Source organism: Haliotis asinina, chromosome 5, assembly GCF_037392515.1.
Source record: "Haliotis asinina isolate JCU_RB_2024 chromosome 5, JCU_Hal_asi_v2, whole genome shotgun sequence".
Classification (NCBI taxonomy): domain Eukaryota; kingdom Metazoa; phylum Mollusca; class Gastropoda; order Lepetellida; family Haliotidae; genus Haliotis; species Haliotis asinina.
This window is the reverse complement of record NC_090284.1, coordinates 33,599,359-33,623,242: the sequence shown is the minus strand read 5'-3', so window position 1 is coordinate 33,623,242 and position 23,884 is coordinate 33,599,359. Positions and strand designations below refer to the sequence as shown.

At 40.3% G+C, this 23,884-nt stretch overlaps 1 protein-coding gene across 2 annotated transcripts in view; it reads left to right on the top strand.

Moving 5' to 3' along the window:
• The window catches only part of LOC137283765 (rab11 family-interacting protein 4-like), a 189,211-nt gene that overhangs the window by 6,965 nt on the left and 158,362 nt on the right, over window positions 1-23,884 (top strand). For both annotated transcript variants that reach the window (XM_067815440.1, XM_067815441.1), the window contains exon 4: window positions 23,416-23,612. In XM_067815440.1, the coding sequence (XP_067671541.1) occupies window positions 23,416-23,612 (197 nt within the window). The remainder of the gene's footprint in view (window positions 1-23,415; window positions 23,613-23,884) is intronic.

Below are 23,884 nucleotides of genomic sequence, written 5' to 3'. Positions count from 1 at the left end.
TCATTTTCTGCTCCATTAGAACAATCTCACTTGCCCAGGATCACACACCATAACTTACGACATCTGCATGTCTGTAAGACGGACTGTAAGCACTGTCCTTTGTGATACATGTACATTTAGAAAATGCAAACATAGTAAAGCATAAACTATATTGAGATTGGTGTTGTGACTGGGATCCCACAGGTTTTTGTTTCATTGAGATCCAACCCCCATCCAAATTAGGTATTCTACAGAGATGTGATCTCAAAAGAATTTGGAAGCTTTTCCCTTGAGAAAAGTTTGTTCCAAAACAAGCTTGAAAACTGCTGGCCCAAACTCTTCCAGTTGACATGTACTGCCATGACAGTGCACACAACACTCTTCACTTTTTCAGTGTTTTTTATAATGCGTTCAATTCTTTGTTTGTCCAGATTGGTTCTTGGTTTGTGAGCAACACACCCGTGCTTGTCGGTTTCCCATTAGCAGCCCACCTTTTTATGTGGTTTTCCCATTAGCACTGCTATAGCAGCACATCCATGCTTGTTGGTTTCCCATTAGCAGCACACCTCTTCATGTTGATTTCCCATTACCACTGCTATAGCAGCACATCCGTGCTTGTCGGTTTCCTATTAGCAGCACACCTCTTCATGTGGGTTTCCTATTAGCACTGCTATAGCAGCACATCTGTGCTTGTGGGTTTCCCATTAGCAGCACACCTGTGCTCATGGGTTTTCCATTATCAGCTTGCCTCTTGATGTGGATTTCTGATTAGCAGTACACCTGTGCTTATGGGTCTCCCTTTAGCAGTAAATATCAAAGCATGCATCACTTAAGGCTTTCCTGTCATATTATACATGGGATGTGACAGGAGTACTGTTAAAAGCAATGTTCACACCAACACATTCATTTTATTGTGTAATTATGTGGAAACCAAAGAGCATAGGGGAGACTGGGGTGTATTGGGACAAAATTTGTTTTATTCAGCCTATCTCCCTTTTAAAATGGATTCACAAAAAAAAGCAAATCTTCTAATCAACACTTTAATCACGCACCAGGAAACCGACTTTTATTTCACAAATATTGAAATTAACAGTGCCAGAGTGATTTATGAAACCAGAATAAAATAATGCGCCCCACCTTGTGGTGCATTGAGACACACAGTTGGATGGATTTGGACAATCATTAACAAAATGCCGAAAGCATCTTCACAAGAAAATAAATTATTCTAAATATATATCTTAGAATGTAATTCTGTTTCAGAACCTTAACTCATCAGAATCATACCTTCAAAAACAAACAACTAATTAAACTTCAATAACTTGATAACTAAACTTCAGCAAGAAGCTCAATCTAACGCCCTTTTCAGAATGTGACAGTATTGAACAATAAAATGCTGGTAGAAAGGAATTCCAGTAACATTGTCTCCATTCAATGTGAAACTCCACTTCCACAAACAAAAGTAGAAACTATTAAGAAAAACTGATCTTGCAGATGTACTCTGACTTGAAAATACTTGAACAAAACAGAGCAGTCCTGTCATATGGTCAGATCAGAAGAAGTCAATGAGATTAATAATATCAAATCTTAGTTGCTTTGAAGCTCAGGCTGTCCCTCCAACAGAAAGTGGTTTAGGAAGTTTAGCGACATCTTCAATAGCAACAGACCCGTGAAGGTCTGGGATAGGATAGGCCTTCAGCAACCCATGCTTGTCATAAAAGGCAACTAATGGGACTGAGTGGTCAGACTCGCTGACTTTGTTGACACATGTCTTAGGTTCCCAGTAGAGCAGATCGATACTCATGCTGTTGATCACTGGATTGTCTGGACTCGATTATTTAGCTGGAATATTGCTAAGTGCGCCGTGAAACTAAACTCACTCTCTCACTTGCATGGCAACAGTGTCAATGTCCTCCATCTCTGTGAACATAAACTGGATGGTCTTGTTTTTCAGTTCAGAAAAATGATGACATACTGGTCATGTAAACAAAATCACATTCATATATTTGTGGAGCAGTGGGACATGACAGTAGTGGTCCAGCTGGCCCAATGCACCCTGACCTACCAATGCACCCTGGTCCAGCTGGCCCAATGCACCCTGACTCACCAAACGTTTAATTTTAATGCCTTCCTGACAAAACCATGTCATCAAAGACTTTCATCTCTTGGCTGATTACTTTTAATTAATCACTTATAATTTATTTATGTAATTGGGTAGATAAAGCTTCAACATAGGTATGAGAATTTGACAATGAAGTTAAAAACTCATGTTTTACTAACCAAACTTCTGTTAACCATGCTGTGTCCACATGCTACAAAAAATGCCAGGATACATGATGTCACTTCCTTTAGGTTACATTGTTATGTGATTGCACGCCTATAAATAGTGGTTTTAGGCAGTGCACCCTGTGTCCCAATGCACCCCGGTCTCCCTTATAGTGTAACCGGGAGTTACACTCTCGGTTTATAATGATTTATTGTTAATTTAAATGTTAATTAAAATAATTTTGTACATTATAATTTATGAGTTAGGAAGTGTGTATGAATTGTGTGTTAAAAATATCAAAGAAATTGTACATGAGGACAGGGAGCGCAGATAGTAAGGGATTTAGGTAATTAATTGATTGTCCGAACTCGCTTGACATCGGGCAGTATTACAAACTTTGGCGTTATGTCTATATCAGTAAAGACAGAGTACGTTATCAAGGATAGGGGGGATACAAGCGGAAAATTGTTAAAATGGACACGGGGTGATGTAGTGGGGGATTAGTAGGGCCAACTGACATGGGCGATGAGATACAAATTGTGTTTTTTTTCATTTCTATAAGTCTTGATAGTTTATCAAGACTTAAAGGTCACATGCAACCAAAAAATCAAACATAATTAAAACACATTTATCACTTATTCATGACATATAATATACATTGATGCTTTTAAATAAACAAAATTCTAAGCGTACAATCGCGATTCAAAAGTGCAATATTTTGTACTTGGGCTTACTTACCCCGAAACGAAGTGCTCGGGAGATCGAACCCAGTCACAGCGGGTGGATGTGCACATCCATGCATTATCCATGAAGAATGTATATAGAGATGCTGGGTTTGGAAAATACATGTCCTCTGAATTTGCGCTCGATCCAATAAAAAATCATGTCAGTAGAGATAGTAAACTAATGCGTGACTGGAATCTGTCATCCGTCAAAGTACAAAGCAGGACTTGAAACTGACAAGAGTTTGCACCAGTTTCCGTCAGATGCAGTCATCTGAAAAAAATGAGTGTAGTTTGTTTGCAACCCACAGACATAAAAACATGTCGTATGTGTCACACGTGCCTAATTACATAATGTGGCAGACACGGGACTCGGGTGCACGAGTCATAAATCAACTTATTTTCTTTATGTCGTATAGTCTGATAGGTGTTAAGTTCAAATTGCACGTGGTCAATGATTGAAGCTGTGTATTGCATGTTGTCTTTAGCAGACAGGCAGACAGACATATGGGTGTGAATAAACCAGACACTCAGCTTTCTCTGTGACAGAAACTGCTTACTACAATCAACAAGTTGTTTTACGTAACGAGTAGATTATTTACTTGTTTGTGTACACAACCAAGATTAGACTACTGCTCACGACCACAGACGCTGGGCATGCATACTGTTTCAAGCTCCGCAAACCTATTCACTGTGCATGCATTATGGACGCAGCGCAGCACAGCTGTTGAAACCAGTTTTCCCCCCCCAGCGCTGGGGGTAATTTAGTGAAACGTCTGAACTCCGATTTCGCGGGCTTTTTTTTCATCATGTTTTTTCCAACTTTATAGGTTGAATTGGCATTTTTTATGATTTGTTTCGGTAAGTGCATACCTAAAGGTACCAGAATCTGCAAAGTTGTGTTTTACGTTGCATGTGACCTTTAAGAAGCAGGTATAGAGATGGACAATTAAAGGACAGTCCAGCGATGTGTCATGTTTTTAGAATTGTGGGTTGATAGATTATAGACTTTGATGTTAAGGGGACTGGGATAAAACTAGGGGGAAAAGTTAGATTCGGGGAGACAGTTTGCGGGGCTAAGTTAGACGGTCAGAGGTCGCTGCACTCCCAAAGATTCAGGATTGCTTACAGTAGGTTTGTAAAGCACCTGAATAGTCTTCTATATAACCGTTGATGATAACTTCCATAAACCACTAGACGATCTACGAGAGACTTGGCTGTTTGTTCCTGTTTCGAAACCACTTGAACACGAGGCCCATACAAAGAACCGGGTCACAATAGCATACTGTATACTAGTATATGTCTACTCCTCACAGACTCCTTTGAAGCTATCAAAAGTAAGGAAGAACTACTTCAGCATGGTTACCATAAAGACTTTATTCTGGCTTTTTGGTGGTCATATCATGCATCAAGCTTCTTCCAAGTGTGTGACACCTTATCTCAGTAACAACGGCAATTACAGGAATCTCAACAACTAGCCCTTTATCCCTAAAATATTGTGGCCTTTCTATAGTAGAGTTATAGTTTTTCAGTGCAAACGTTCAAGACTTTGGCTTATTATTTCTGAGGTGCATTTGCCTTTTGCATTGTTCAAACAGATTGCTGAATATCAAAGTGCTGATCCTCACAGTCTAATTATAGCAACTGCACGATGCCATTTAGAAAGTGGTCAAATGCAACATATGTCACATTTTCTGAGAAAGTGAAATCCCAAATATGATATATGTTGCATTTGACCACTTTCTAAATGGCATCGTGTAATCATAGCTTTCGGCCGTGGGAGCTGTGCCAATTCACACTTATCAGAGGGGTACACAAAGCATGCAGTCTAGACTACCAGTTGTCCGACTTTCATTTTTGTGGAGGTCACGGTGGCTGAGTGGGCTAGGCGGCTGACTTTGTGTGCTGGCAATTAGGTGCCTGACTCTGAAGGTGCAGGTTCGAATCCCGGATGGGACTCAACCAAAAAGTACTAGAATTTGTACTTGAATTTTAATTTGAAATCCCAAATATGACATATGTTGTAACTGCACAGTGTTGATTAAATACCTGATTTGCCTTTTCTTGTTTTTTGTCATTATTAAACGATCACAGTTGATGTCTTGATGAAAGTTCTAAACTGAAGATGACTCCCAAAAGCTTGTCCGTGACTCTCATTACACCAGGGAATCACGATGACTCCTAAATTTTTATGCCTAAGACAAACATTGGTGAACGAAATATTTGTATGGAACATTTCTTACACTGTTTGATTTATCATTGATAATATCATTGTGGGAAAGTCGGACATTCTGTGATGGGCAAGTTTTCCTAATGCTGCTGGCTTGCTTTTCATATATGGCAGGGATCAAAATTATGAGTGCCATTGTGCTGATGGATTGGCTCTTATGGCACACTTGATTTGTTTGTGAGAGTGCATTAAAGTATGTTTTAACCATTATTATCTTTCATGATTTAAAATGACTTTATGAACAATGATCAATTGTATAGGTCAGACAGCTACTCATCAATGTCTTTTGAAAGCTTTGAGGTTGGTAAATAAAGAAAACTACATACCTAGCATTGTTTTGTTACTCATGATTTATAAGTGAATGTTACAATACAATTACAACTTTTACATTTATGTCAAGTCATGTAATGCTTTGAAGTTTAGTTTAACAGACCACAAATTTGTGATACACCTGAAATTGAGATGGCACACTTAAATTATGATGGTGTCAATAAGGCACACTCAAAGAAAACTTAATTTCGATCCCTGCATTAGCAAGATGTAATAGTTTTGGAGAAAAGACATAATGCATTTGCTTTCAGGAGGTTCTCTTGTAAAAAATTATCAGTAAAACATGATGAAATTATAAATCTTTCCTTATCCTGACTCTATCTATCTATCTCCTCTTCCTGGTGAAGGTAGTGGAACACCTGAAATCCCTTGGAGTTCCCTTCTAAAAGAAGCGGACGTAAAAATACACTCACCCACAAGTAGCCTCCCCTCCCACGCACATGGTCAGCTGATTGGCCATGATTATCACTCTCTCTTTATTGCCCAACGAGGGCGGCTGGAGGCACCTGGGGTCCCGTGTACGGCGATAAGTTTTTCATTCCTTTGGTCCTTTAACTAAATTTGTGTTGTATGGGATATTTGGCTTTTGTATATACATCAATTTTGTGATTATTGTGTCTTTATGTAACATGTATTTCATCGTGTCTACAGTGTAGATTACAGCTGTCAGAGGTTGGCCCACACTTACTTTGTTCGGCATGTAAGCCCTTATGCTCTTCTGATACTCTTTTGTGTAAATTTATCTGAATCAGAATTTATTTTATACATACGGTCTTGATCGCAGACGTGCAAGAGACAGGCAACATTGGCTCACATTAGCCATGTCTAAATCTGGTTAGATAAATTTGGGTAACCGTTTATTTATTGTTGCTGACATTCATTCCAGTGATATGTCAGGCATATCTCCGAGGTTACGTCCAGGGTCGGGCAAGTCGTCTCCGAAAACTCGGAGACCGTCTAAAAAGGCAGGGCAGTCACAGTCAAAGAAATCTAAGTCATCAAAGTCGAAGTCCTAGTCTTCCAGATCATCGCTGAATTAACATTCTTCGATGAAGAAATCGTTTGGGGTAGAGATCGTTCCCCTACAAGAACGACACATCTTGGACGAGCGTCTGTTGATGATGTGCAGTGAGCAAGGTATCAACCAACGTAGTCAATGTGTGTCGTCCGCTAGATCGACACCGACAGCATCATCAACACCTCAGAACCCTTTATGATCATCATCAAACATTGCAGACATTGTCAGCAACCTCGGGCATCGCAGCAAGCAACTCTAAAACTCAGCTGTCACTGCATTCAACGCAGCCATTTGACGTAGGCTTCTTCATGCAGCAGTTAGTGACACAGATAATGGGCCTTATGAAGAAGAGAGAAGACTGCACTCATCAACAGTGTCAACTGCAACTCACGAAGAGCACTCGTCTAGACCTGCACTCATGCCCGAAGACGAGGGAGAGGTGTATGCACGTACATGCTCCAGAAGATCTAGGTCCCTTTCATCTCTTTGCAGTACAGAGAAGGATCCACTCACGCCAAATGAGGTTAATCACTCATGTGAGTGCACTCGCGGATCTACTCATCAATGCAGAAGATCTGCCACAGTCTCCCCAGCTCATAAAAGGCGCCGTCTGCAGTCATCCTCCCCTCCAGACTTGGACTTACAGAGTCGGGGTCGTAGTGAATGTGTCTCACTCTAGAAGGTAGAAACCACTGAGAGTCGTTGCTGGGGGAAGCCCTCTTCTCGGATTTGGAAGTCTCATCGTGGATCACGGATAGCTTAAACTTAGTCTCACCATGTAACAACTCAAGTGAACTTAATACGTACAAGATGAAGAATTATGACATCGATAGGTTATTGTTCCCGTCAATAGCTCCCATATCTACGATCCCTGAGACCTTGTCTACAGTGTTTAAATCAGCAACCAAGTTTCAACAACATGTGTCGCCATTCAACGCAGCTCATTTCCCTCTTCATTACATGGAGCCATTCATCAGAGCACCTGATGTAGACGAAGGTTACATGGTAATCAGCACAGTCTGCAGCAGATCCTACAAGGTAGAAGAGTAGTATAGGGAATAGCGGTTTTGGACCACACTCCATATAAGCTATATAATCAACAATAACATGAATCTAGACCCCTCCTTCTTCACAAACTCCCCAAAAAACAGGCACTGCCCATCTGCATTCACATAAGCACATAAGGTGACTTTGGGGTCTGAAAAATCCTTTCAACTGTGTAGGGGTACCCCACACTAATCAAAACATAAATGTTTAAATGTGAACTAGCTGGATATGGCCTCACATGATTGAGAAAGTGAGCTCGCCGGCTGAGAGCTGGTTACACAATGTATACGACCTCACACGATTGATCAAGTCCACGCCGGGCTTACCCCACATCAATCTAAGATATTGTCTTCAGCAAAGCAGTTTAATGTGTAGTTTCTATTATGCCGTTGGTTTTCATAATAAATGCTTGTTGGGCTTGTTGTATCCCTTGTTTTATAAATCTTTTTTTCTCGTCCTCGCTTATAGAAGAACTTTTTTATGAACCTTTGATCAAATCTCTTCTTTCATTTTGTTGTATTTTTCTAGTTCGCCTAGAATTAAACAAAACTCCTTCTGAGATTTTATTGTCATTGAGTGCATTTGGAACATGATCTTCTGTTGTGTTTAACTTTGTGCCAGCAAGAATTCTAATTTCATCTTGTCTCTTTGCTTTATGATTCAATTTGCGGGAAACAAATTTAAACACCAACCCAACTATTCCCGTCACTACAGCTGGTAATTCAAGTCCAAACACCACCGGTGCGACTATGACTGTTGTCAACAGCCCAACTCCTACTGCTCCTAATCCCATGCTAGCTGCCATTAGGTTGGTATCAGCACCATCTATGTAGTTTAAAGCTCTATTGTATTTTTTATGTAGTGATGCCCAGATATCATGCTCATGTTCTAGCTGATGTTTTATTTCACATATCTCTTTCAGTAGAAATCTGTCTACACTTCCCTTTATATTTCCTTCATCATATACGGATCGATACAGCCCCATTCTATTTGTCTATAATATAGTTTATAAATTATTTTTGAATTATCTGTCATTAATTTTTGAATGTTATATTTTAAGCCTATAAGACCTAAATTATAGTACAGGTAAACGTGTGAGACAGAAATATCTGCGTCATCTATAATACAAACCCCATCGAGGCTTCTTGATGGTGGGTAGCCTTTCCTTATTATGATTCGACAATGTTTATTCTCACGCCTTTTATCCCAAGATATTTTAAGACCACCTAAAAGTAATCTTGGAATTGAAATGAACAAATGAATTCGAAAAATAATCTTCTTGGTAATCGTATAAATTGTTAGCGGCTAAAATGGCATACGAGGGGCCAGCTGTGGCTAACATGTTGGCATTGTGATCTGGTATTTGTAACACTTTTACAGCATTATCTTCTACGGGTCTAAAGGACGTTGTTAGTAATTTTGGAAATGAGATTATTTTTATTAAAAATGATGTAAGGGTTGGTTAGTTTTATTTTAATTAACCATTCAAGCTCTGTAAAATCTACTAGTGGCTTTCATTTGTATACGTTGTCTTTAAAGTATATGAGGTATGGGGTGGCTTCCTCACCAAGTAAATTGAATCTTTTTGTGTTTCCTAGATCACTGAGTGTTACATTAGACCTTACCATTGTTTATAATACTGTTAGAAAATAGTTTCCAATTGTTTTTCTGATATTAGCACATGTGCGTACTTTAAATTAATAAAATCGAAGTGCTCAGATAGAAAAATCTTGGTTAGAGATACAGTGTCATCCACTATCACTGTGGCTCCAGGCGAACAGGTGTCTGAATCACCCCCAACCCGCACGTACATTTTGCAAACTTCACCCTTGTGATTTCTATGCCACTGGATTTTGATTCCTTTCATGATCTCAACACTGCTCTGCGATGGTTCACCTAGTATGACTTGCATGGCCAGCGTCGTATCATCCACGAGGCTTTCTAGGATGGTGGCCACACCATCGAATTCAGTAACCAACTGCAATACAGCGTTCTCCCTCGGTTTACATGACAGCATGTGGGTTGCTCTACTCAAGACTGGTGTGATGATTACTCTGCGTCTTTGTGATGGGATGTAAGCCACGAGCAGGGTTCCGTTGTTTACGATTTTGTTTAGGTAGTGGTCTTTGTTTTCCATGAAAATGTATGGGGAAATTAGTGTTACGTTGAGGAGCAGGTTGATTTGAACTGGTGATATCATCCATTTGTTGCTGCTAGTGCGTATTAGATAGTACGGTATGTTTTGATAAGTCTGTTCTTCCAGTCAAAGTCTAAATCGCGAAATTTACCACTGAACGATGGGTGTATTCTCCATTCGTCTGCGTCGTTGCGAACTATATCGTATCGTGTGTTGCTGTCAGATCCTAATGTATCTAGGTTAAAAGTACTACCAGAACCACCAACGACGGCAGGAACTTCAACTTGTCTGTAAATGCTGTTCATAAGCTTAAAAGCAGATATTTTACCATCTATTCCTGAGTCATCAAACCCTCAAGTATCACCTAGGTCTGATAAACCAGCATTAATGCATTTTTATATTTGCATTCCTGGCCCTTGATTACTAACCATTTTGTATATGTAGTGTTACACTTAGGTATCCTATATTTAGGGCTCCTTGCTGCTAAGCAGGAGATCTATTGTAAAAAGAGCACCAGTTTACAGAATCGCTTGAAAACAATCAGGCAGATGCCCATCGAGGTGTAGATATTCCCCATTAAAATCTCAAGGCTTCTAGGCTCAATAGGAAAGGGGAGATAAATCAAAATTAATTAAATTTTTTCAATTTCAACTTCAAATATCTCCCAAACTACTGATCCTACGAGTTCCAGATTTCTTGAGCAGATGCGCAATCAAACTGTCTAGCATTTCGTCTGGACGAAAAAATGCACCGTTTGGCCTCTATTTTGGATTCAAGCTTTTGGTGCTAGTTTTCAAACAAAATCCTGATTGCTTTACTCCCAAAATCTGCTGCACTCAAACTACAAGACCTACGGCTTTCAAACTTTCCAGACGTTATGCCTATCTTGACATGTTGAGTCGCTAAAATACACCTTCTGGCCGCTGACAGAGTGTGCTTTTACTGAAAGAACAAAACTACATTTGAGACGTGCCCCAAGTGAAAGAAAAAAGTCGGTCACAGCTCATGGCAGCAGACAGCGGGAATCATGCAAAAAGGCTTGAAAGAATGTACCAGTCATGGTAAGCAATACTATCTTTCAAAACCCACAAGTTCCGGCAGATTAAGAAAATAGGCACTTCTTTTTATCACCGACGGCCCAGGGATACGCGAGGGAATGTGTGAAGAGTAACAGGAGATTACCCTCACTAAGCATATGACGATTATGGCCTCTTCTTCAATCACTCTGTCAAGCTGTTTCATGGAGACAAGTTAGTGATCTTTGCGCAGGACTACACACCACCATTCTCCATACTCTGCATGTTCAACAATTTCGTTTCGTTTAGTAATATCTGTATAAATATATGTGCTTTGGTGTATGTAGTAGCTATTCCGATATTTAACGTGTGAATGGGCTGGTATGCCAGCAGTTTAATGAGGGGGGTCCTTTTGAGGCGCAGTTAGTGTAATCGCTCATACACTCGGAAAACGATTGAAATAAACTACTTACCCCTCTTTTTGAAAAACAGATAATGGACATGTTTGTAACTTATTTGCAGTTTAAATTGTTTTCGAACCTTTACTGGGACCCATCCTTCAAACTGTCTAAATGCCAAGACAATAGTTGTACATTTCATGTCTATTCTTATCCGACGCATGATTTTGCATGTTTTTCTCGTGTAGGCACATGCGTTTCTCCTCTTGTAGTGTGGTGGTATCGCCGTTTTGGCGATATGTTTGATTACTTTATGCATAAAAAATAGGCGCATGGTAAATGTTAAAAGTACTATCGCTTACTGCATGAAGTTTATTGATTACTGACAGTTAAATGTGATTCACGACTTGTCAAGTACATTTCGGCATGCAATGCAGATCAAGAGTATAACAACATAATGTTTAGAAAAGAGCTAATAGTAGTAAGTTAGGTTAGGTTAGGTAGTGGAGCATGCCTCTGGCGTCGTGGCCCTTGCATGTACCCTCTCGTTTCTCCTCTTGATTATATTGATGAATTGAGCCCATTCATTATTTCTGTTTTCAAGGGCTTCTTTAAGATTGTTGTTGGCTGTTGACCTGATTTCATCATATTCGGGGCATCTGAATAAGATGTGCTCAAGATCTTCCTCTTCTTGATTACAAAATGTGCAGATGGGGTCAATTGCCAGATGATATTTGGCTAGATAGCTCCGACAGGGAAAGTGGTTCAGTCGGATTCTAGAGATGGTAACTTGATCCGTTCTTTTGATATTTTTGTAGAAAATTCTGTTGGGTTTTTCCTGCAGTTCAAAGTACTTTCGACCTTTGCTGTTATTGAGCCAGATATTTGACCATTTATCACTAGAGGTTTCCTTCACTCTGCATTTCAAACTAGGTAGAGATGACATAGGTTTTAGCAGAGGGCCACACTCAGATGCTTGCTTGGCAAGTTCGTCAGCCTTTTCGTTCCCAATAATCCCTACATGGCTTGGGATCCATTGTAGGCAGATGACAGTTTTCAGGGTTTGTAGCAGACTGTTGATGGCTTTGGTTTGATGGTAGTACTCAGTAGGTTTGTATGACAACAGAGTGTGCAGGGATGATAAAGAGTCAGTCAGGATGGTGTAAGGACCGGAGTTGGAAAGATCTTTAATTTCCAGCAAGGCTCTTTCTATTGCTGTAAGTTCTGCACTGAGGATTGAGCAGGGGGTGAGTGGAATGATGACACTACTCTCATCGTCTTGGAGATATATGCCTGCCCCAGCTTTTCCATTGTTTGGATCCAGGGAGCCGTCAGTGTAGATCTTTCTGTATTCTGAATATTTAGTCTGGATTAACTCCAAGGCTAGCATCTTCAACTTGACTGGGTTTTCTGACTTATTGGCTTGTTCTGGAATTGATGTTACTATGGTTGGAGGTTTCCATTGCCATGGTGGTATATCATTCATGATTGCTGTTGGAGAGAAGTTGGGGTCTGACCTAGAAGGGAGATAGATGTTTCTTTCCTTGAGTAGCCTGCTGGATCTTGCATAGAAGGAGTTCTTTGCTTTGTTTTTCTTGAGATGCCCTGGAGAATCTTTTGGAAGGAAGTGATTTTTAATCCTTCTGTTCAGGATAACTGATTCCGAATGGATCTGAAGTGGAGGGATGTTTGCTTCTATCTCAAGTGACCCAACTGGCGTGGTTTTCAGAGCACCAACTATGAGACGGAGAGCACAGAGCATAGTAGTAAGTTTTGAATGCTTTAAAAAGAAACTGATCAGCAGATATTAGTGACCGAGGAAATTCATACATCAATCAATTTTATAAAATAAACAGGAGCAGTTTGATTGACACATTTATAAGAAAAGGTAAGAATCTTGTATTGAACTCAAAGGTTAGCAGTTGTGTTGTTTGTGCTTACTTCTTAGTTTGGGTCACGATCCATATTTCATCAGTGTTTTGGACATGTTGGAGTTCGGTAAACTGTTCCTGGGTTATATTTCCCAAAGAGCTATTTACATGGTCAAGTACTGCTTCTTCCAGTGATAGCTGTCACTGCTGGAGTTTTCAAACGGGCTAATAGAATTACCTCTGATAACAAAATTCCACTGACAGGCCACAGTATGAAGAATATACTGTCGTTACATTTTGTTACGTATGAACAAATGTTTATTTGGTTACGGATATTGTGAACCAAACTTTCCTAGTAACACATCTTTGTTGAGTCAGGTGCAAGAGAAATGCATGATCAGAGACACTCAAACTGTCCTACAGTGTTAAACTATTTCCATTTTAAGTCACATTTTCACATTTGAATGGCAGAGTGAAGGGCCTGCTTCCTGCCTTGGCAAAATGCGCAATGCATACCTACCACTTGATTTCAAAGATAATTCGCAGGAGGTAGTAAGCAACTGTGCTTCATGTACTGTATACAAGATAGCATCCAATAAAAGGCATTCGTCACTGAAGCTGATATCATTGGCCTAAACCCGAGAGACAACGCTGTATCACCTGCATGTTAGGGAAACTTGTTCCGATAATACATTTTGTAGTTTGTGACTGTTCGAACTAAGTTTCCCTTTCTTTTCAGATTCATGATATCTGAGTGACATTTTTTCAAAGGTTTTGAGAACAGCTTCTAGAAACTTCCAGTAGTTCCTGTTGAAGTGAGTGAGTGAAAGAGTTTAGTTTTACGTCGCACTTAGCAATATTCCAGCTATATGGCGACGGTCTGTAAATAATCGAGTCTGGACCCGACAATCCAGTGATCAACAACATGAGCATCGATCTGTGCAGTGGGGAACCGATGACATGTGTCAACCAAGTCAGCTAGTCTGACCACCCGATCCCGTTAGTCGCCTCTTACGACAAGCATAGTCACCTTTTATGGCAAGCATGGGTTGCTGAAGGCCTATTCTACCCTGGGACCTTCACGGGTCTCCTGTTGAAGAGCATTCAACTATTGGTGATATTCATATTAACAAACCATTAGTACTTTTAAAAAAAAACGTCAACGTGTGAGTTACAAATAGTTGAATTGTATTCATCGTTGCTTTTAACTGTATTTACATAATTATTTTTTGTGTCTAAAATTGATATTTTTAATTCAGAAATATCACTATTTGTTAAATTTTTATACTGACACGATGAAAATGACTCGGTGCGATCCTCATTGTAGTTTTCTGTTTTAACTGGGACAGCCCTCAACAATGTGGAAGGATGTTCATTTTGTACATTATCCGTTGTGCTAAGCTGTTCAAGATGAACACAAATCGTGGTATGGAATGAGCTCTGGTACTTTTGTACAAGTGATGACAGACTGAGGGTTTATATCGCTTGTTGGCAGGCCTAGTGTCCTCGCCAACAGTGTGTTTTTCATATTATTGTTGTCTACCGCTACTGTTCCATTTGAGTCGTTTATTTTAAGTTCAGCTCCTAATGGTTTGAAAATTTCATCATTTAGAGAACCCATGCTGTAGTAACCATCAACTATTAAGTTTCTGATTCCATTGCCGAATATCTTATTATTATTTTTATTAATGTTTGTCCATCATGGGTAGTAGTTTATATCGCATAGTGCTATTTTGAGTTGGCCAGACGTGTTATCAGTAGCGTGTATAAGTTGAATGGTCTCACCATTCTTTATATCTGGAAGTGTAATGCACATATTATAATTTAAATTATATATAATTATAATAATATAAATAATGAGGGGTAAGTAGTTTATTTCCATACTTTTGCGAGTGTATTAGCGATCACGCCAGGGATACTCTACAACACTCTCTATATAGGCCCCCTGATTACACCAACTACGCCTCGGAAGGGCTCCCCTCATTAAACTGCTGGCGTGCCAGCCCATTCACAAGTTAAATATCGCAATTGCTATTATGTACTCAAAAGCACATACATTAATACATATATTACTCAGCTTTGAACATGCAGAGTATGGTGAGTGGTGGTGTGTAGTCCTCTAACTTGTCTCCATGAAACAGCTTGACAGAGTGATTGAAGAAGAGGCCATAATCGTCATATGCTTAGTGAGGGTAATCTCCTGTTACTCTTCACACATTCCCTCGCGTATCCCTGGGCCGTCGGTGATAAAAAGAAGTGCCTATTTTCTTAATCTGCCGGAACTTGTGGGTTTTGAGAGATAGTATTGCTTACCATGACTGGTACATTCTTTCAAGCCTTTTTGCATGATTCCCGCTGTCTGCTGCCTTGAGCTGTGACCGACTTTGTTTTGCACTCTTTTCTTTCATTTGGGGCACGTCTCAAATGTAGTTTTGTTCTTTTAGTAAAAGCACACTCTGTCAGCGGCCAGAAGGTGTATTTTAGCGACTCAACATGTCAAGATAGGCATAGCGTCTGGACAGTTTGAAAGCCGTAGGTCTTGTAGTTTGAGTGCAGCAGATTTTGGGAGTAAAGCAATCAGGATTTTGTTTGAAAACTAGCACCAAAAGCTTGAACCAAAATAGAGGCCAAACGGTGCATTTTAGCGACTTGACCTGTCCAGGCAAAATTCTAGACATTTTGATTGTGCATCTGCTCAAGAAATCTGGAACTCGTAGGATCAGTAGTTTGGGAGATATTTGAAGTTGAAATTGAAAATATTTAATTAATTTTGATTTATCTCCCCTTTCCTATTGAGCCTAGAGCCTTGAGATTTTAATGGGAAATATCTACACCTCGATGGGCATCTGCCTGATTGTTTTCAAGCGATTCTGTCCATTGGTGCTCTTTGTAGCTCTGGTACAAAATCTGGTGGAATAATAAATAATAATAATAATAACAAAAACTCGAACAATTACAATAGGACTTTTAATAAGCCCGAAGTATGTTATCCAATGACATAAATGCCACTGACTTCACATATATGAAAATCTTGGTTGATGCAGATGGTTCGTATTTCAAAACCGACTTTGTAGATGTGTTTGGAAAGTATAAGCTATTAGTCACTGATAAGAAATTTGTCCACACGTGGTTCAATAATCCGATGCAGTTTTGGCAGAACCAACTCAATTTCACGATATGGTGTGCTACAACTGGGTGTAGTCTGGCGTTGACAGACACAAGGCGCAATGCCTTGAGTAAATCAGTTTTCACATTTCATGTATACTACCAAATAGGCGTATCCTCAAAGAGATCAGTGCCCCGCTTCCACAGGACAAGGTATGGAATGTAACGAACAACCAATATGATAGACGGTGTTACGAACGAGTTCGTAGTGAATTCGGTTTTGATACGAAGACGGACTGGCGTTTGCCCGGTTTAAACCATGGTTTAGGAATTCCTTACAGCGATGGGATCTCAGGAAAAGCATTCAAAACAGATTTAGTAACAAAATTTGCGGAAAGTGATCAGTTTGGGCAATTTTTTCAATGTACTGTAAATCGACAAAGTTCTCCGTCGTGAATGTTTTGCGAGATAAACAACCCAGTCAATTCTATGTCTTGTTTGTTTTGCGAGTCCACCTCTTGTAAAACCAAGTGGAATAGTTGACAAGATATAATTTGTAAAAAGCACACCTCCCAAAGACAATAGCGATGTACATACACACGCGCTCCCACCATGACTGATCACGTGATTTACCAGTGTAAGTGGGGATTACAGTCATAATGAAAAGGTCAAAGGGTGCTTATGTGCACACATGCCTTGACATATGTAGTTCATTGTCTTAACTCAGTAATTAATTATTAACTCAGTGTCACATTGTTTGTTTTAAACATCCGGAATTATACACCTTTAAATGGTCAGTCAGTCAAGACGACCATCAATTCACAAAATGTTGAAGTTTGTGACTGTAAAGAAGCGAAGAATGACTGCAGCTAACAAGGGGACTGAAGACGGTATGAAGGGAACACCAGACACTACTACAACAAAATGTGGTGTGAAACGGAAACACGAGAACAATCACTTTTCAAGGGAGACACGTGCAGAGATTGCAAAATATGCGGCTGAACACGGTAACACAAGGGCAGCTAAACATTTTAGCACTTTAATGAAGAGGAACATTGGTGAAAGCACAGTGAGATTTATGAAGAAATCTTACTTACAAAAGAAAGGTGAAGATAAAACAGCAGAAATTGACCAGTTGCCATATAAGAAGATGGGTCGGCCACTGCTCCTTGGAGAAATTGACAATCTCGTCAAAGATCACGTGATAGGCATTCGGAATAGTGGGGGAATCATCAACTTTTCCATTGTTATTGCTGCTGGGGATAATTGCTTATTGCAAAGGGGATAATAATCATGGGCAGAGTCGTTTTTGAATCGATTAGGGTTTGTGAAAAGGAAGGGTACAAAGGCTGCGAGAAAACTCCCGGACGATTTCAAGAAACAAAAGGACCAGTTTATTTCTGGAGTGGGTGATATGGTCACCGAGTACAACATTCCCCTAGAACTTGTGATCAACTTCGACCAAACAGGGGTTAAGATCGTTCCAGTCTCCAACTGGACACTGGCGACACAGGGGTCGAAACAAGTAGAGATTGTAGGTCTTGAAGACAAGGGGGAGGTGACAGCGGTGTTGGGAAGTACTGCTACAGGTGAACTCCTCCCACCGCAAATCATCTGTCAAGGAGTGACAGACAAGTGCCACGCCCAGGTCAAATTTCCAGCTGATTGGCACGTGACACACACAGCCAATCACTGGAGTTGTGAGCAAAGTATGCTTGACTACGTTGAAAACATACTGGTGCCTTATATGAAATCAGTCAAAAAGAACTTTAAATTGCCCATTAGACAGAAAACTCTTGTAATTTTTTATGTGTTTGCAGCACATCGCTGCGACTCTTTTTTGAACTTGTTGAAGCAGCGACTTTTGGTTTGGAAATTCGTTCCGGCTGGATGTACAGGGGAATTGCAGCCGATGGATTTGTCCGTGAATACCTCCTTCAAAATTGTCATGAAAACCCACTTTACACAGTGGTATGCCGAGCGTGTTGCCAAAAACTTGAAAGACTGTGTTGACAAGCGTGTAGACTTGAGGATAAGTGTCATGAAAACTATTCACGCGAGGTGGATCATTGCAAGCCTTGATGCTCTCAAGACAAAGAAAGAGGAATTCGTCCGTGGCTGGCAAACTATAGTGCCTAGTAATCTATTTGTGTTCATAGTACAATAGCAAATATGGCCGCCATGTTTAATCACATAAACACAGACTAGTGTTAATTACTGAACAAAACGAGAGAGGTTAATTATTACGTCTGGAAGGTTTTGCGCCAACAGTTCATTCGCAATACTAGCAAAACTTTCCTGCTCGCAAAACTTTGTCGATTTACAATATATTAAATAATATTGTTCCTAAACCTACCAAATATGGACCACAACCAGTGAAAGATGCCAGCGATGATTTACTGTAAAGTAATGAATGGAGAGATGATCGTATGAATTTTAAAGGTGATGTTGCTTTCATAATCCAAAGTGGAGCAGCCTCCAGGTTCGGAAGATGATTGGAAAAAATTTATGCTGGATACACTTGCGCTGGTATTATCCAATTAAATGATTCGATTAGAATGTATGTGTGGGCTGTTCTCGGTGCTCAATCGCAGACATGCTCCAGCATCATAGGTCATGGAACCGCTTACGACGCACAGAAACAGATCGTGGCTAATATTGAGGATGCTATCGGATCACCAGTAGATCTACCTAGTGCTATAAAACGATACCAGGACACGCTACAATATGCCAGGTCAAAAGTCGACTACATGTTTGGTGTGGGATTGTACATGGCTCCGAGCGACAAGCGTCTGATGATCAATAAAAGAAAGGGCTACAACAATGAAATCATCGTTGCCATGGCCGACTGAAAATTGGGTGTTAATGCTGATGTAAACATCTCCTACATACCACCATCCACTGGGGGAACCCCCGCTACGGGTAGTGGCATCACCACCAGAGCTAGGGGTTAACCCAGTGATATCGTCCTCATTATCCCCCACCATGCAGACGTCCAATCAGCAGCATATTGTTCGTAAAACGGCGCTGGTTGTCGGAGGTGTCACGGTCGGCTTGTGTCTTATTTGGTTAAAAATTCTGTAACATACACCAACCCAGCCAAGGCGACGATTAATGCCCACAGATTTTGGCCAAGACACAAGGCAGTTTTAACCAGTGTGCTGATCAGCCATGATACGATACTTCCTAGGATGCCGGGCAGGGCTTCTGCGGCCGAGTTTAGCCAGGGCCTCCCCGAGCAATTTCAGATGTTTTTTCATCTAGTCTCTGGTGTCACCACTCGGTGTGGGATGTGGTGGAACCACACTGGGTGAACCCCCACTCAGCTATACGACTAGAGTCGATATGATGAACCCCAATGCCATCACTTGCAATGGTGATGCCTTGCTTTCAGAACTATATTCGTATCCTGTTGGCAATGTGGTTTCCTTGTTCAGTGTTCTATCGATTGTTTCTCGAATGCGGCTGATCTGGGATCGCATCTGTTCACGATTTGAGGATGAGGATTCCAATCGTGTCCGTCTCTTGTCTTCTAAATTGCTTAGTCTTTCCGTGATACGACGCTTCATATCCTCGTCTTCTGTTTCTCTGAGTTTGTTTTTTTCACGAGCTTTGTGCTCATCGAGTTCGTTCAGTTTTCCCATGTTGTTCACGAGTTCTCCGTGTACATATTTCAAGGCTTCGTCTAGGCCGTACAGTTCCCTCATTAGAAATTTAAACCCCAGCAACGGTTTGTCCCAGTAATTACTCAACAGTTTTTTTTATACTGTCCGAGGCTTCTGTAGTCACCACTACTACTCAGTTCGGATCTTGCGGTTAGCAGATCTTGAACGACCTTCAGAGGAACCTTAGGTTTTGCACCACCATAATCATGCATGTTTAGTTTTTCATGGATAAATTCAGTACCATGTTGATTGGCTAGAGTCGACATGGCAAGTGGTTTTCTAGTGCACCTGTTAATGAGGTCAACATCCAGGTTATCCTTAAGACGTGGACTACCCTTATCATCTATGGTAAACTTTGAATAGTCTCAGCCCTGAGGCTCGGTGTAGTTTCTATCACTTTTTCATCCATTGTAGTAATCGTCCACTGCTGGTTTCAAAAGTTGGTTGCTCAATGGTGAACTAGTAAACGAAGTATCTTCATCGTAATCAACATCAGGAGGAGCAGTAGCTCCAAAATCATCCATTTGGATATCATCCATAGTTTTGAAATTATAGTTTTATTAAATATTAATATATATGAATGTCATATGGTAGAAAACTAAATCCTTTTTGAAGATTAAGAGAACCACTAGGCGTCAAAGCCATGCGTCAAGTCGGTTACTATTACAAACAATTCCAGCAAGATAGATCAGAACCAAGTACTTTTGGTTAGATTCCCAAACTTGGGTGAGAACTACGTCATAGTGCCAGGTACGTTGACTTCGGACGATGGCGACAAACGGGAGCTCGTGAATAATGTGGGCCGTGCTATAGTCAACCATAAAAATTAGCGGCAACAAGGTGCATAACATAGATGATAGCGATGTATATTACTGTTACACAGACCTGTGGAAAAGTGAGGGAGAACGTGCCAACAGTGCGTACCAGGGAATCAGCACCAGAAAATCGAATAGGTTACATATCGGGTACGCCTTCACACCAGAAGAGACAGCCAAACTACCGGATAGTGTAAAATCAATCGCCGAAGTGTATGGGAATAGGTTTTGTATCCCGCTTGACTTTGAGTTGCTAATTGGGCAACTTTTACCAAGCCGAAGTGGGCAACTCACGTTCAACGATTACAACAAGGTTGTGCATACGCCGGGTGGTGATGAGAGTAGTGATGGAATTTTATTGTAAAGAATCAACTGCCAGGTCAACCGGACAGACAGTTCCGCATACTGGCCTTGTCTTCAGTCTTGGGACCTCATAATATGCAGGACTGACTTATCATTATGACCAGTCAGAGCATTGAAGATATACATTGCACGTACCAAGTTTAGAAGACAACATTTCAAGCGCCTATTTATCCCTATATCTACAGAGACACCTATGGAAGTATCCCGCAACACTATCTCAGTGTGGATCAGAGCTGTTATACTAAGAGCATATAAAGCAGCAAGATTGGAACCTCCGCGAGCCTCCAACCTGCATGACGTCAAAGCCCTAGCCTCTACACTAGCGCTACATGGGAATTGCTCACTATCAACTATATAATGGAGGGTGCTTTTGGAAGTCAAACACAGTGTTTGCTAACCATTACCTACGAGACAGCCATGGAGGACGTCACTGGCATTCATTTGTTTGGGCCTCTCGCCGTTGCTTAGCAACTAACAGTTCCCCGAAGGCTCTGAGTTCACTCACCCGATTTATCATGGTACTTGTGGAAGCCAGACGCTCTGCGGAATATAATGGTGGAAAGTCCATGCCCACGTCTTGTACAGGCTAGCATGAGTGATTATGACCCTGTATTCTTAATGAAGATACTTGTACATGAAGAAATGTCGCAACTAGTCTTGACATTTAGTTGCCTCAGAAACTAGCCGGACGCTAGTTACTTTTGAGGTCATCACGTGCCAGTATGGAAGACAAGTTTGACTGGATGTGATTCTCCCCAGAATCTGCAACGAATATTAGAAGAAATTATCGCCGTTACAAGTCCCCAAAGGGGGGAAGATTTGGACGTAATATTAGCAGAATCTGTATGACAGAAAACACGCACTAGATCGTGTATAGGGCGTGTGTGAAATAGGATCCACATTGGCAATTTAAATGTTGCAGTCATGTTAGAAATTTACTATAGGTATAAGCAGACTGTGTGTTCTTTTAATTATTTTCAAAATCATACAAATATGACAATAAACTAATTAGGGTTATGAGACAAATATAAAGACGTACATTGGCTGTGTTATTTTTCCGTCCTAACATTTTTTTACCATTTCTACCACGGTAGAACCAATGTTATAGCAACAATGTCAGGCTACTACCTTTTTCAGGAATGTATCCATCAATATCCACATGAAAGAACGATATTCCATTCATCTGCAGCTGGTAAATAACCTTGCTCTCTGTCATGTGTCTTACAACAGTATGATTTGCTAAAAAGTAACACATCGTTTCACATCTCTCACATTGGTGAAAACCTGATAAACCTCTCATTGGTCACCCAATATAGCACACCTGGCAACTAAGTGCATGATCTCTGCCATTCTAAGTAATTTAGTTAACCAATAATGAGCAATCAATCAATCAACGCAAGGGTGGTTGATTCTTTGAAGGGAGGATGTTGTTTTTACACTCGCACTTTACGACAGGGTGTAGTCAGTATAGATTAGTACATCTACACACACTGCCTTTTGACAAATCCGCTGTAGAAGATAAAAGTAAATAATCAATCAGTGTGTTATCGGTTAATCCTTTGATCGATGTTTGTTTTTGTAAGTCAGCTGATAAACTCTCTTGCATCACTTACATGCACATATTACATAACATACAATACATTTACCACTACAGACCTTAATTTATAATGTTGAGTATTTACTCCAGACAGGAGATATACCACTAATTATACCTGTTCTAAATTCATTAACTGACCATCACGTGAATGATGACAAAGAAGATGTGTAGGTTTACACCAACAAACGCGAGTTAGAGCAATCTCTGTGTTGCATGCATTCTGAAAACACTTATGGGCCGAAACTGTTTTGAGTATACCAACGGAACTTCAGTACATAAAAAATACACACAGGCATTTGCTGTGTACTTAGGTAAAAGGTGTAATCAGGTTTTTTTACGTAAGAAAATCTTCAGATTTCTCTACCAATGGCAAAGTCATTGTTTTTAGTTTTTGGACTGGAACAAGTGGCTTGCTACGTGCCTGTAGACATCATAATTTGACATGACATGATTAAATATCGAGATAAAAAACACAGAAATAGGATCAAATTGGATAAGTTACAATACCATCCAGGCATCAGAAAAAAAACTACACTGCTGGGATATTTTGTTACAATCAGACAAGCAATACCATAGATATTTTTAAATAATGGCATATGATGGGCATCCGGCCTCCTGATTGTTTCAGGTGAAGAAATTCTGCTAATGTGGACCGGAGCCCAGTCTCTCTGTTCATCACGTTCGAGGGAGCGGGCGCTGATCAATTTGCAACTTGGTTTTGTAATTAGACTGTTAGCGAGAAACGTTATTCGCTCTGCATCAGTGCCCCTTTAAGAATGAATGTAGCCTCTTTTTTTCTTCAGAAGTGATGAGTCGTAAAACCACTTATCTTACTGTTTTTTTTGTGTGTTTTTTTCAGAGACAAATAGCAGATGGAAAGCATCCTTTTCCAGACTATGACATTTCCAGCTTTAATGAGCCCAGTAGTAGTGATTTTGTTGTGAACGGTGGCCTGTCATCCACCCTGACTTTCAGTTCTCATCTGGCTCCACCAACCTCAGAGGACGAAGGGGATAGTGCCATTAGTGGCAAGTCATCAGAGCTTAATGACAATAGGTATGTATTCAACATGTATGACTCAACTTAAATGGATATTAAAGCTCTGATGAAAAAATGCACTTGAGGGGTGACTTCACAGGAGGATATTGTGATGTTTGAACAGCATTTGTAAATATCTTAAGTTCAAACTGTAGTTATGAAATACAGACTGTAGTATTCAGATGGGACTGTGAGGGCACTTTGTGTTGATAGGTGTATTTGTGTCTGAATAAGCTGCCATCATAAACCCTGGTGCATTTGACTATTGTTTACGAAATAGACCAACTGGC